Here is a 15,746-nt window from a genome sequence, read left to right as displayed (position 1 = left end):
GTAAACGGCGTTTCTGTGCGCTGCTCTGGTTCGCCAGAAGCGTCTTAGTCATGCTGGCCACATGACCCAGAAGCTGTCTGCGGACAAACACCGGCTCCCTTGGCCTATAGAGCGAGATGAGCGTGCAACCCCAGAGTCGGTCAAGACTGGACCTAATGGTCAGGGGTCCCTTTACCTTTTTACCTCACTTCAGCGCTGTCTCTAGAACAGTTCAGTAGTGCTTTTTCCACAGAATCGGAGAAGCATTCACAAAGTTCATGTATGAGTGTTCTGGAAGTGTTGATTTAAGGACCGCCAAAAGTATCTCCATCTTATCAATACTGAGATTTATTTTATTGGACCTCATCCACTTTGTTTCCATTCCCAGGCATCAATCAGTTCAGCATTTGTTCAGCCATAAACAACAAGCAGAATAGACTCATTGTGCAGCCATGACTATTAAGCAAAAGGTATTTGGCTAAGAAACGCCCAAAGTAGCATAAAAGTGAAAACACAATATGCCGGTTTGAATAAGCCGATTCTATAATATTATAGTATAAGTTAAAGTTTTTAATGTTTAATGCTGTGTTTTTAACATTCGGTTGGGAGCCGCCCAGAGTGGCTGGGGAAACCCAGCCAGATGCGCGGGGTATAAATAATAAACTATTATTATTATTATTATTATTATTATTACTGCTGACATCTGAAGTGGAAGGTGGGCAATCATAAGAAATGCATGCTTTTTCAAAAGTAAATCCTACTGAAGTAAATAAAGTTTACTCCCAAGTCCCAAGTAAGTTTGAATAGTTTTGTAGCATTATAGTACATCCCTATTCAGAAGTAAGTCCCACTGAATTCAGCAGGGCTTTCTCTCAGGTAAGTGGTTATAGGATTGCAACCTTAAGCAGTTTTCTCTGCAGTAGTTCCGGCAATGTTGCAGAAAAGCACACCACATGGCTGAACATTTCTCTGAATGACAAGGAATCCTTTACGGGAGAAAGTAATTCCATTTGGATATATGCTGCTTTTGTATGCCATTCTGCTTTCCATTACCTTTTTTTTTCATTTCCCCTTCCAAATTTTCCCCTCATCCTCATTGTTAAATGAACTACACCTGTTGACACTCACAGTGATAGTATAGCAAGTGAACACAAAAATAAGTGTATAAAAAGGCAAGTTGGATTTTACATTTGCACAAGTTATGACTTCCAGTTTGAGTGGATACAATGCAGGAAATTGAAGTTTAAATTTATGGATTTCTTGTGACCTTTGATCCTGAAAAAGGCTCATGTTGTGTTTCATTTTGTTACTACATTTTAGCAACGTTTATCTAGTTTGGGGTAGAGTTTTGCAGTATGCCAAGAAGCAAGTTATTTCACACTTAGCACAAGAATTAGAAACACAAGTTATATTTCCTATTATTAACAGTCACTTCTCCTATTACTCCTAGCAGATTCTTTGTGGAGCCTCATGAAAGTTTATAATAAAAACAGGAAGATTTGCAGCAGGGAAAGAGCCATTCATAAGCAAAACTTCAAATAAATGAATGATGGGATTAATTACATATTGTACTATAAACACAACAAGCATCTAGCAAGAAAAATATATCTTTTAGAAGGTTTAAGAAGCAACCCCACTCAATTCAATAGGACTTATTTCTAAGTAGACATGATTAAGATTGTGCTGCTAGGCTTTAATTTTGTGCAAAAGTGGTTGGGAGTAAAATCCATTGAAATCGATGTGACTTGCTCAGGGGCAGTGTATCCCATTTCGCTCCCTGAGGCAAAACTGTAAAGTGTTGCTGCCACCGCCATGTCACCCCCACCCTCCCTTACCTGGGTTGCGTGGTGGTGTGTGCGAAGCTGCTGCAGCAGCAAGATCTTGCAGATGGCATGAGATTTCAGTGAGATCTCACCAGAAACCACCACCACTTCCAGCACCGCTTTTCTACTGGGGGCAGAGGGGGCAGGATGGGCAGGGGTGCTGTCTCATGAGCTTCCACCACCTCAGGCGGCTGCCTGGGCTCACCTCATGCGGGACTTGCTTTTGAATAAATATGGATAGAATTGGGCAGCATATGACTTAATAGTACTGATTTAACTAATGGGAAACAGCGAATCTTTGTACCAGTAGTTCTATAAACCCTCCATGTGACTAGTAATTTTTAATAGCATGGTTGAAAACTCAGCTTGTTTTGTTGTACCTTAAATTCATAATGCACTGATTTTGTGATAAATTTTATAAATATGTGTTCTAATATGCATTTAGATGACGATTGTCTCTCAAAATAAGCATTATATCTGAGTAAGTCATTCTTGGGTAGATCCATTGATACAGTCATGTTAGTTGCATACAAGTCTGTCACAACATTATCCTGTGTCACAGATATGTAAAGCTAATTTTTTACGTGCCCCTAGAAGTGCTGGTCAGGTTTACAAAGATTAAAATTATCAGACATCCCTTGCTGGACTCAGCATGGACCAGGGGCAACATGTCCCATTTTGCTGCTTGAGGTGAAATGAGAAGTGCTGCCCTGCCTTGCCGTCGCATCCCCTACATAGGTTTTGCAGCAGCGGCACAAATTGGCAATGAAAACAAGTTCTAAGGGGTGCTGGTGTCAGTACCATTTCTCCACCAGTGCCAGCTGCTTCACCTCACCTCATGGCAGTCAACAACCACAAAAAACCCCTACAGTAACAACTTGAGTTCAGCGCATGTTGAATTTATGTCAGTCTTAGCTATCTTGAAACAATGTGTCACAACTTAAAATAATCATTGTTTAAATAGGGTGCAGGTCATGCTGAAGCCAAGAAATTGCCAACCCTCCTTCAAGTTATCAAATCAAAAGTAGTTTCCTGCCTTGATCCTCTTGATTCTTGTAGCTCACAGCAATAAATTCGGTATTGCGGGTGACAACCTTCTGTTGGATAGGACCAACTAGAGCAGCCTTTATCAACCTGTGGGTACCCAGATGTTGTTGAACTACAACTCCCATCACCCCTAGCTAGCAAGGCCAGAGCTCAGGGATGATGGGAGTTGTAGTCCAACAACATCTGGAGACCCACAGGTTGAGAACCGCTGAACTAGAGGATTCAATGCAAGGAAGGAGAATCTGTGGCACTCTAGATTTCTTGGACTACAGCTTCCATCATCCCTGACCATTGGCAATGCTTGCTGGGGTTGAAGGGAATTAAGAGTCCAATAACATCTGGAGGGCCACTTGTTCCCCTTTTCTGATATAATTGCTGCTTCCCATTTTTAACAGCAGCTGTAACTTTGCAGATCCATCAAATCATAATGTTAAAAAAAGTTTCTTTGCATGTCTACTAATGCCATAGATACATATGCTAACTCTAAGAGCAACACATCACCGTATCCAAGTCTAGCTGACTGGCTCCATGTGAAAACACCTCTTAAACTTCACTACAGTGGTACCTTGGTTCTCAGACACCTTGGTATTCAAACAATTGGAACCCAAACACTGCAAACCCGTAAGTAAGTGTTCTGGTTTGCGAACTTTTTTCGGAAGCTGGACGTGTTCCACTTTGAGTGTTATGCTTCCGATTTGAGTGTTACGCTGACGTCTGTCTGTTTTTGCTATTTATTTTGCGTTTTTGTTTTTGCGGCTTTTTTCATTTTGCTTTTGTGACTGTGTGGAACCCAGTTCAGCTACTGATTGATTGACTGTGAGACTGCAGTACATTGTTTATTGCTTTCGTTTTATGGATCAATGGTCTTGTTAGATAGTAAAATTCATGTTAAACTGCTGTTTAAGGGGTTGTTTTTAAAAGGCTGGAACAGATTAATCCATGTTGCATTACTTTCTATGGGAAAGTGTGCCTTGGTTTTGGAATGCTTTGGTTTTGGAATGGAGTTCCGGAACGGATTAAGTTTGCGAACCAAGGTACAACTGCATTTTGTAACATCAGTGACTCCTCTGAATGCTTGCAAATTGTGAGTATGCAGTTGTCTGCACAATGCATGAAAATCAAGCTACACTGTAGCATGTAACAGGTGAATTATCTATTCAGCTTCATGTAGCACAGTGCAACTAAGAACATGGCTGAATGAATAGCTACACTCATATTTCTTTACTGAAAAATTTTCATCTGAGAAAGCACATGGGGACAGAAGTAAACATGCAAAGATCATGGGGAATACAGTTTATTATTAAAAACTGGGGAAAATGCCCCTAACAGTGATTTGGGCTCAGATTAGTGTAACAACATTAGGGGAATTGCTTGCATTAATATTTTGGTTACTAGGGTGATACAGCATGGAAGAAAAGCACCCTAATTTTATAAGCCATAGCAGCCTTTTTAAACTGCAGAACACCAGCTGCTACGACTCCCTTCTCATGTTCATTCAAAATTATATATCTTAGGTTTCCCCATAAATAAGTCCAGCAGGTAGATTTCTATCCTCTTAAATTCTGCTAAGCCTAATGTCCCTAGAATGTAAAGCAAATAGTGGGCCAAGGCAGCAGACCTCATTTTTTCAATCTAAAACATGAAGCTGTCAGTAAGATGTGCAGATGGGGCAGCATGGCCTACACTCCAGTCACCTATGAAAGACAAGAAGACAGCTCTAGTGAACTATAAGACATGCAGCATACGCGTATGAAAGAATAGATCTCGAAGGTGATGGAGTTGATTATTGTGGAATGTATGCCAGTAAGCTGTGACAAACATGAAGAAGATGGCTGAGTTTCCACATTCTCGTTACATTTAGTGAACACAATTAAAATTGGTGTACAATAGCGGATTGCCAACATTTGTATTACACGAATATTCATGGCTTCTTTGGCATGAAGGAAGAGTTCATATTGTTTTCAATGGATTGGAGCCAGATTCCGTAAGCTGTACTTAGTTCCTGTCAAAATAACTGATTAACTTAATTGTATTGATTAAGTACAACTAACTTAGTCTTCAGTCCTGTACCCACTTATCTGGCCACTTCTTCATATACGTGTATAGGATTACACTGCAGTTGTGGAAAAACCCTATTATTTTTATTTCAAAACTATGCTGTCTAATTAACAAAACTGCTATTCCAGATTCATTTCACATTTTTCCTGCAGACACAAAGATAAGCTTTTATGCATAAGTATATGATCAGTTGGGGAAAGTGTGCTTGCCTCCTCTTCTTCATTTTTTACTCCAAACCTCTGACATTCTTAAAAGGTAAAGGGACCCTTGACCATTAAGTCGAGTCGCGGACGACTCTGAGGTTGCGGCGCTCATCTTGCTTTACTGGCCAAGGGAGCCGGCGTTTGTCTGCAGACAGCTTCTGGGTCGTGTGGCCAGCATGACTAAGCTGCTTCTGGCGAACCAGAGCAGCACACGGAAATGCAGTTTAGCTTCCTGCCAGAGCGGTACCTATTTATCTACTTGCACTTTGAGGTGCTTTCGAACTGCTAGGTTGGGAAGAGTAGGGACCGAGCAACAGGAGCTCACCCCGTCACTAAGGTTCGAACCGCCAACCTTCTGAACAGCAAGCCCTAGGCTCTGTGGTTTAACCCACAGTGCCACCCCCTGACATTCTTAGTGGCCTTTTTATAGTTCTGCAGTGACCATACACAATAGATTCTAAATTATGGAATCGGGGATCTGTCTTTTGATTGTTACTCTATAAAGCACTGTGTATGCTGATTTTACTATGGAAATAACATTAATGGCTGCACAGAAGTTTCATCAAGCACAACGGCAAAAGCCAAAAGTTGCTGACTGTGGACCTCCTGCTGTCTCAACAAAGAAGCTTTTACGATTACTGGTTCATATTATATATGTGATGTGTTCTAGCATGCACTTTCTGCTTATTTTGCACAAGTCAATCTCCTACACACATGCCCAGGGGTTGGGGGATCCCAGACATGAAACTCCCTATGTCAGCACAGGCAGTTCTACTTGCGGTTCACTGATCTCTGAAGCTACTGCTTTGCTTATTCAGCCCCTCCCCCACCATAGCTACTCCACTGTTGGGAAAGTAGGACACTTACACCTCCCTTTTGCTAATAGGGTGTCATGTGTTGAGGGTGTCTGGGAAGCCATCCACACACTACTAAGATCACAAATGTCTTCTAAGGGCACCAAAGGTTAACCATGCCAGAGCAGTGTTGACAAATAGCTTTATTAGTCACAGTGTCCTGACTCCTCCTGCTTCTTTTAGAGCTTTTCTTTTATTTATGTGGCTTTCTTATGTTGTTTGAAGTTACTACGGCAACCTGTCACCATCTGGTGTTGTAAAGTATGATGAGATTTTGGTTGCTAGGTGCTGAAGTTTGCCATCTCTTTTTGTGGAGCCCTGTGGTATTTTCCCGCCCTGCCCCCCTGCCAATCTATCAAAATTACATATCAAACTCTTAGGGATAATGATATATTAATTTAGCCATCTATTTGTATAGTTTACCAAGGTATGTTCCTCCTTCTGATAAGGATAAGTTGTCACTTCTATTATTTTATTTTAAATTCTACACAGTACAATATTACATTTCTGTAGCCGACGCTTCACAGTATTATGCATTAAGGCCACTCAGTTCTTTATTACATTTTTTCAGAGTCTAATGAATCATTTTATCATAATTTCTTTGCTGTCAGAGGACTTTGAACATTTACTAGAAGAGTATCTCATTTTCCTTTGACATCTAGTTTCATCTTTTTTATTGCGCTAATAGATATAAATTCAGTAACACCCACCTTGTCATTATTTCCTCACCAGCCTAAAAAGTGTCTGTATTTCATTTTTTCAAATATTGTCAGCCAATTTCCTTAATGGACGTTGTTTTGCTTAGAGTTTATGGTCACAGTCAGATGGTGAGACATTGCTGTGCACGCAGCCATGAAATTTATGCACATTATTGATTGCTTCTATTGGAAATAGCATTGTGTCTTCCAAACAGACTTATTCCTTTTAACATTCTGTTAAGTGCTCCCTCATCAGTCAAGTGTTTGCTGTGATTACACTTATTTTAACACATGTTTGACCTAGTTTCAATCATGCATATCAGCGCAGTGATTCATCATTAGACACATTTTTAACAAGGCTAAGTGTAGCTGAAATGACATGTCAGGATTCCACTTGAACAACTTCATTGCCTTGGCTCCTAGTTATTTATTCATTACGCTTATTGGTATCAACAGTCTCATTTCTCTGTCTAAAAACACAACATGGTGCACATCACAATTGGTTATTGGCTGTGTTTGCACAAAGTGCCTTTATCTTCAGTTATAAGCACTGATGACAAAAAGAAAAGGGTGCTCTGGTAAGGGAGGGGGCAGTTTACTATAGTGTACAAAAGCATCCAATGAGCCCAATCTTGGGGCTGTTGTTTTTACACAAGGTAGATTTGCTTACATCTATTTCCTAGTTTCGCTGTTTGAATTGTGCAGTCCTGAAGTATGCTCAAGTTTTGATGTTTTGGAAAATATATTTCAGAGATTCTTGGTAACTTGGAAACAAGCCTTTCTACCTGGAAATCTGGGCTCATGCAGTTCCTTGATTGGATGCTGTTCAGATGATTAGGGGTAGATTTCAGAATTAAATGGGAGACGGTTAATTGTAATATTAAGAATCTCTCAAACAGGGAAACAAATTGAGGGTCGGTTGATTATAAAGTTACTGTACAGGCATGGCATGATGAAGTAAGACTTTTCAGCAGCAAACTTACTAGAATCTGTCCCATCTGTAGTACCCATTGATGACTGATTCAAGTAGCAGAACCATAAATTTAGCCCACTGGTAGCAGAAATGTTTTCATAAAACAAAGCATGTCATCTGTTAGTTCACACTGTTCCCATTTGCAGTTGATAAGTCTATGCACACATGCAGGGCTACAGTGAACATATAATGCTACAATCCACAGCAAGCTGCATTTTTAAAAGTTAAATTAACATTTCTAAAATCATTTTGATTCAGTTGCAAGGTACCTCTGCCTAAAGGCTATTAGTGATGCTGCTTACGCCACAAGAGGTTACTGAAAATCATTTGGGAATGAAGAGAGACATTCAGAACATATTTCACATATTTATTAAAGAGATCAAAACTGCACAGCATCCTTGCATATAGATTACTTTCTGGTTTCTACTAGCTCTGATCCCCCACCCTCCACCCCCAAAATCAAAATCAGGACATTTGGATAGCAAAGCTTGTCTCAATGCAATTATAATTTTAGCACGATGTTCTGTGCAGGCAGCTGACATTTTTCATATACACATGCTCTCCAGAACATTTGCTCCCGTAAAAGTAAACTACCATAGCATGAAGACAGAAAACAAAACACAAGCATTTACTATTAGGAAGAGGATCAGTAACAAAAGCCACACGAATCCTTACCTGAAAGATCTGTGATTACCTGCTGGAAATATCTCCTTTTAGACTCCTACAGATAGCCAAAACTCTGAGTAGCACAAATGTTACTCCAAAAGCAGGAATAAGTAATCGTTTATGTTGTAATTTTCACTGTTTATATGCCAGAAGTGTACTGGGTCTGCTCACGTAGGAATAAATAAAAAAAAGCAGCACCAACTGAACAGAAGCTACCATATGAAAGTAAAAAAGACCTCTAGTGGCTGTAACCTGAAGTTAAAGAGGCTTCTTTCCTTGCTTTAAGTGGTAGACAAAATGGTTGAGTATGTCAAACTGCAGATAGTTTACAGTGATGTGTGACCTTGCTGAATTTGTCACCATAAACAAATCACAGGGTGAAATCAGTTTTCTCAGGGTAGCTGTATATGTGAAATGAACTTCTGACCGAGAAGCTTGAACAATCGTTGGAAGCACGAACAAACTGATCTAATAAGTTTGATACGAATCCGATCAGATTGATGGACACATCCAACTTTGGGTTGTGTGTGTGCACATGCACAAGCATTGCTTCCTAGCAACAACTCAGATTATCAACAAACTGCTGTTTTTTTAAAAAAAAAATTATGGCAGCAAGAAACTTTCATAGCATTTTGTATCCATATAGGGATAGGCGCTGTCAGTTTCGGTTCTTCAAGTTTCTCATTTTCCCAATCTTAATTTCAGTTCCCAACATTTTGCAGCAATTTGTGATTTCTTTATTTTTAAATCCTCATTAAAATTCATCAGCATTTTAGTGCAATTTTCTCCTGAGAAATACATTTTTATATGTCGTTATGAGTAACATGCACCTTCTTTAGCAGGCAAGTTACCCTAATATGGTGCATTTTTGTAAGCTATTTTCATGAATATATTCATTCTTATGCACTCTTACACCTAATATAATGGTAATGATATATGCACTTTTCTGAATATTGGTTGGATAACTGTATTGAAAAATTCAGATAATTGTGAATTTTGAAGGATAGCTGTATTTTGGTTCACATATAGTTTCAGAAAGAGCAAATTAGATAAATTCAGCCTTAAATGCATACTGATTTGATTTCCCCCTCCATCCCTATAGCCACATGTAGCCGGAAGAAACCTGGAGTTTCTAATAATGCCTTTGGACAGTTCTAAACCCATTAATTAGAGAAGTAAGAAGTCTTGATTTCAGTTCAGCTAACCTGAAAGTGAAATGTGCTTAGGACTGTCGTTCAAAGGACTCTTTTAAAAAGCCAAACACACATATGAGGTGTAATAAGCATGTCACACAGGATGTATCAGGAATACAAGTCATATACTTCGGGAATTTGGAAAATACCTCCATAATAGTTGACATACAGAAAATTCATAGAATCTATCAGAGTCTCATGCCCCCACCACATCTGACTTAATTTTCCGAAATGGCTATTAATGGTTTTCCACCAGGTTTTCTGCACAGCAAAACTTAAAATTACTTTCTTTTCTTTTTGGTGTTGCCTGGGTTTTTTGCCTGCCAACATAGTGTCCGTGTTACCCAATCAACAATTCAAAAAGAAAATGCATTTAAAGGAATTGCATAAATAGGGATTTTTCTCTGGGGAAATAGTCTTCCCTTCCTATAATTATTGCTCTACAAAATTCTCAATATTTTTAATCTATTTAAGGGATTTTAAGACAATGTTAAATTTATCAGTTTTGGCTGATAGATATGTGTCTGTAGTCAAACACCTTCAGTTTTTCAAGAAGACAACTCATTCCAAGTGGCAGAGAGCTTTGTAAATTGCCACTTATGCAGCATAATCAGAAGCACTTCTTCCCTTGCCTGCCATCAGATTTATGATCAACTATGATTTTATATGTCTAACTTCCTAAACATTTTAAGTACATTTTGGCGCCACATAATATAAATGTATTCTTCTGCTTCTTCATGCGGCTCAACCTAAATGTGCTTATCAGTATTGATAATCTCTTTCTCTTTCCCTTGTAGAGTCATTTTGTGGCTTGCATGACAGCAATCTTGAACCAAATGGATGACCAACATTATGCCTCATATATTGAAACTTTTCGAACAAGCTCAGAGCTAGTGGTAAGTAATCGTGGGTAGGAGGGCAAGTGAGTTTTTCCCCTTCGCACCTTTTAACCTTGTACCTCCACCAGTTTCCTATCAAAGGTCCAAAACATTTTTGTAAAAATAAAAATAGTAAAAGCTGTCACCACACTTACTGCCAGAAAAGTCTTCATTTCCTTATGAAAGGAAAACCAAAACAATCTTTTTAGCAGTATAAAATCACATGACTGAATAGATCAAGGGGAGAATCAAGACAACAACTTGCAATTAAAGGGGAATTCGTTTTATTTTAAAGGAAGTGGGAGTTCATATTGCATTGGAACATAAATTAAGGGTTCTGTAAGGTCTTTATTGAAAAGCTGTCATGACACCCAATCCTACTGGATAGTTTCTGGCTAGCCTCCAATTTGTTATTATTGGGCAAGCTGCTTGAACACGTAGCATTGATGCAACTGCAGGTTTTGTTTGGGACTTGGTCACCTTAGTGGATGATCGGTGCTGGGACAAATAAGCACAGAAGGCACACTTTGCTGAAGCAAGTCTTGGCCTTCTGGATTAGTGACTGCTAGGAACCACATGTATACTGCCTTGGGTTCCATGACAAAGGAAATGTGGGTTATAAAAGTAAGAATACATAACTAATCAATAAACATTTCCTGCTGGACCTCTCATATTATGATCAACTTATTGTAGCCTTCTAGACAGCCAGACTGGGATGGGCACTGTTTTCCAGTCTTTCTTGGAAGTACTTCTTCACACAGTGGGTAATTAAACTATGGAATTCGCTCACACAAGAGGCAGTGATGGCTACCAACTTGGATAAAGCTATCAGTGGTCAGATGCAGCAATGCTTCTGAATATCAGCTGCTGGAAACGGCAGGAGAGGAGAATGCTCTGGGGCTCAGGTCCTGCTTGCAGATTTCCCATGGGCATCTGGTTGGCCACTGTGAGGTTAGAATGCTGGACTAGATGGGCCTCTGGCCTGATCCAGCAAGCTCTTCTTATAGATTCAGAGTCTGAATCTATTACCACTTCACACCACCTGATTGAGAGAATAGCATCCCAGTACGTGTTAGCAATTGTAGAGCAGCATTCTCTGTGTCAGCCAAAGCTTCCAAGTTAGCTTCAAGGGCAGCATCGTGTAGTTTTCCAGTAATCCAGTTATAGAAGCATGGTTAAATATATTGAAGTCTGACTTGTCTAGGACAGGGAAGGACATTCATATTAGCCAGAGTCTGAAGATAGCACTTGTAACAATTCTGCATCTTAAAAAGTCCCATGTTGTTGTTGCAAAGTACTTTCTAATCAGATAGGATTACAAAGACTTCATCAGTCATTGGCGGTTACCCCTTCCAGTGCCATTTCTTTCCAGTTTTACTGCCATCTTGTCTTGACTCAGGTTTGCCATGTTCTTGCTCATTCCCTTGACCATAGCCTCTGAATGCTAGTACCAGACAGAGATAGCTGCTGCTAGACATATATATTTGAATCTATATCCCAATTAGATTCATCTTTAAAATATCAGCTGGGTTCTGCTGTATTTTAAATCTTTGGGTGGGAGATCAGAAATGTATTGATGTCCAGGCTTTTTTTTTTTAAAAAAAAACTTATAACAGTAATGGATATGAAGTATATATTAGTTTACACAAATGCGATGTCTCAGTCTGTATGTTTTAGGTGAAGAATAGGAAATAATGTGGATGGACCACTATGAGGTGACATAGGTTTACATATTTTCAACTGGTTGCTTATGAACTTGGTGTAAATTGAGAGGAATATGTTCAACTGTGACATTCTCTGTTTTAATCATTTGTATTTATACTTCTATACTTCTATACTAGTGTCATGAAAATTGTCTCTTAAGAGCAGAATACTAGCACTGATTTTGTTTTATGACGTCTGTTCATTGCTGCATTTTATTGCTAGACAGGTACCTCATTTTAGAGCCTTTGGGATAACTGATGATAACTTGAGCATGTGGGAGCAAGATATCACTGTCTGTTTTTCAGAAGTTTGTTATTGTTTTAGTGTAAACGGTATAATCCACAGTGACATTTTCCTCCTCCTAGGACTTTTTGATGGAAACCTTCATAATGTTCAAAGATCTCATTGGAAAAAATGTCTATCCCTTGGACTGGATGGCCATGAGCATGGTGCAGAACAGGTAATCAAAAGCCATGGGGAAGACTTGCAGTATACTAGGCCAAACGTAGCCAGCCAGCAATCTCTGGCAGCCCACCAGAACTGAATGAACCTCTGGCTGGGGAAGAAATGGGCGTGGGGGTGCCAGTCATCCACCAGGCCACATTACAGGTTGTTTTCTGTTTGGTGGTCACAAGTTTAGGAGGTTGAGGGTGAGCAGATTAAAGTGGCCTTCAAAGAGGCTGAGGTGAGAGTGAAATAATTTTAGCGAACATTGCAGGGTGAGGTGGTGGTGTCCACTTACCATACTAAAAGTGGAAGGTGACTGAGTACTCTTTTTACTAACACCTTCAAAAAATGAAATTCATCCTGTGCTGGCACATTGTTCACACCTCTGTCCCAAACATTCATGGAAGTTTTACTCATATCTGCAAAAGTGGCAGAATAAATGACGCCTCCTTCATAGGGTGCAAAGACTTTTGCTAAAGTGGGCAGTGGGGTTTGACACAGCACTAATTCTCTTTATTTTAAATATGAAATGTACATTAAAATCATTGAGAAAACTCAGAAGATAAAAATAAGTTGACCTTAAAAAAATTCAAAAAATAAATAAAACCAGCAGTTTAAAATATACAACATAAAATAAAATAACATATTAAAATACATGTCCACTTTATATATCTGAGTAGGCTTGCCTAAACAAAAATGTTTTTAGCAAACACCGAAAACGGTAAATCTGTGTCGGTATGTGTCTACTCTAGGGATCTGATGTGATGCAATGAAATTTGCTGTTTGTAGGAGTCCAGCTGTCCCTCCACCTATGTTCATCTTGCCTATTTGTAAATGAAGTCAAATAGCACAAAACACTTAAGTGATCCCTCCTTCCAAAGAAAACCGAGCCCTGGAATTTCCATGCTGCTCGGTGATGTTGGATATACATAATCTTGAAAGTTTTAAACGAAGCAAGGCATGAATAGATAACACAAGGCTAAGATTTTGCTAGCAATGTGATCCAAACCCACCTACAATATCAGGGCATCCGGCCTTGATCTTAACATTCAGCTCAGAAGGATCTGGGTTGTGGAGCTATTGTCAGGTGAGGTGGGGGGATGGAAGTTAATGTTATGGATTCTTATTTTAGTACTCTGAATCATCCCCAGTATTTGGAACAGAAACACCACTGCTATGTACTTGTGAAAGACATTTGTACAAAAATATCCACACAGTACCTAATACTTAGGTATAAAACACTGATGTGATGGTTTGTGCACCCATCTTTATGACAGTGTTGTCAAGTGGTTAGGGAGTTTCAAATAAACAAACAATTGACCATTTAGATAACTAATTAAGCATCAACTGTATGCATGTAAATATAAAACTGCTTGTAATCATGACACATAGGAGGAAATTAGATTAGCACTGTTGGAATTGTGTAAGTTTGCTATAGCAGATTAGAGACTAACTTGACAGTTTGGTCATTGGCTGTGCTTTTTTTAATTAGCAACCAGCATCTACTAATCAGACCTAGCAGACTCACCCTGAGTCAATCCGTCCTCACCCAAGTTTCCTGGAGTTTCAAATCTACTTGCAGGCTGAATCTCCTCCAGATGCATGTCTCAGTGCAAAATTTAGAATTCTTTCCCTTTTTCATTTGCAGTTCATTCTGAGTGACTGCTGTCATCAGTCTCAAACCTGATTTTCCCAAGAGTACAGGCTCATATTTTAAATCTCTCTCTCTCTCTGTTTGTGTCTATCCTCTCAGTGGAAGTGTTCTGCATTTTTTAGGCAGTGCTAGTGGAGTTCAAACTGGTTCTTGCTTAATTTGAGATAGGACCAAGCTTTTTTATTTTACTGGGAAACTGTTGTCACCATCTCATAACAAGGTGGCCTCTGGCCCCACACATATCTGAAGGATTGCTATTTTGGCACAAGCACAAGTTGCCACACTCATGGGCACAATTGCAGGTGATCTGATAGCACCTTTCCTTGCTGAATTGTCAGCAGATCCTTGAAAATGAGGCAACCCACTGGTAGCACAGTAGCAAATTGCTCTGTAAGTAAAGCAAGTAAGCATCTTCCCCACCAGAATTTATTTGTTGCGTGTAGTGCTGTATGGCTCACTTGTACCTGCGGTTGTTTGTAGCTTGTAGCTGGCATTGTTCATCAGAGAGATTCAAGATGCATATGCCCACCAGTTAGAGATTTACCTAATAGACATCCAGCATTTCCCCCAAAAGCAAAAGACTGCCTTACTGGGGGCAGGTACCAGAAAACCCTGTTCCTGCCTTTGGTGGGGGCAGGTTTTCTCTACCCTTCCTAGGGGGAAAGAGACTCAAGGTGGTCTCTGCCTCTGCAAGCCATCTCTGAGCTGGAGGCTTGGGGTTTCCTTGGGGACTGGCCTGCACATCATGGGAAATTCTGGACAGCAGGGCCCAGGTACATAAGCTGGGGTATAATTTACCCAAGGCTCACTTTAGCAAATTCTTGGCTGTGGAGTAATAATGTGCCAGCTTACATGCCCAGGGATTGGGGGAGGACGTTTCCTCATATGTCATTAATGATTCCCCCTGTCTACACTATTGATTATTTCTTCTGCCCTGCTTACCTGGACACTGACAGCTAATCCAGGATCTTTATAAATGGACTACAAACTCCCATTTCCCCATGCATAAACAATAGCTAGTAGGGGAATGTAGCCCCCCCCCAAAGGAAATTCTCAAACTGATCCACTTATGGCCCATTTTTAGCAGATAAACATGCCTGTCAACACTGGCCTGCAGGGGTGGGGACAGTTAGGTATCTTGCTTGTTGGGCCGAAAACATTCCCCATCCCTGATTCATCTCTTCTGAAGTTCAAAAAAGCTGCTGGTCTAATCATCAGGGATTCAAGCAGGACTATATGCATATTGGCTATGTTCCTGTTTACAAATCAATCCCCAATTAGTTTTGCGTGAGAAATTCTGTAGGCAGCAAGTATTACCCACTTGTCTCATTCTGCAAAAAAAGAAGAAGAGGTTTTGGCTGTAACAAGAGGAGTTTTGTGTAGAAATTTCTTCTGCACTTTGATGCTTGTCACCATTTGGAGTATTTGACTGTACAGGTTGTTAATCTAAATAATGGCTTTTTAATACTAGCACAACTTTCACAGTCCTTTGTATCTGAAGACTTCTCACATCTAAATTGTTCTGCACAGCAAGAACATGTCAGCATCTGCATTATTCATGAGTACAAC

At 39.8% G+C, this 15,746-nt stretch overlaps 2 protein-coding genes across 9 annotated transcripts in view; one reads left to right on the top strand and one right to left on the bottom strand.

Moving 5' to 3' along the window:
• INSYN2B (inhibitory synaptic factor family member 2B) overlaps positions 1-8,539 on the bottom strand; it is a 72,256-nt gene extending 63,717 nt beyond the window's left edge. For all 4 annotated transcript variants that reach the window (XR_014544048.1, XR_014544049.1, XM_083597141.1 and 1 more), the window contains exon 1: positions 8,311-8,539. The gene's annotated coding sequence lies outside the window, so the exon portion shown is untranslated. The remainder of the gene's footprint in view (positions 1-8,310) is intronic.
• DOCK2 (dedicator of cytokinesis 2) overlaps positions 1-15,746 on the top strand; it is a 241,012-nt gene that overhangs the window by 147,298 nt on the left and 77,968 nt on the right. For all 5 annotated transcript variants that reach the window (XM_083596706.1, XM_083596709.1, XM_083596710.1 and 2 more), the window contains 2 exons: positions 10,292-10,390; positions 12,442-12,536. In XM_083596706.1, coding sequence (XP_083452832.1) covers positions 10,292-10,390; positions 12,442-12,536 — 194 coding nt within the window. The remainder of the gene's footprint in view (positions 1-10,291; positions 10,391-12,441; positions 12,537-15,746) is intronic.

The sequence above is a fragment of the Podarcis filfolensis genome, assembly GCF_964270895.1.
Source record: "Podarcis filfolensis genome assembly, chromosome: 2".
Taxonomy (NCBI): Eukaryota; Metazoa; Chordata; class Lepidosauria; order Squamata; family Lacertidae; genus Podarcis; species Podarcis filfolensis.
The sequence above is the reverse complement of the archived record's forward strand: the minus strand, read 5'-3'. Positions and strand labels throughout refer to the sequence as shown.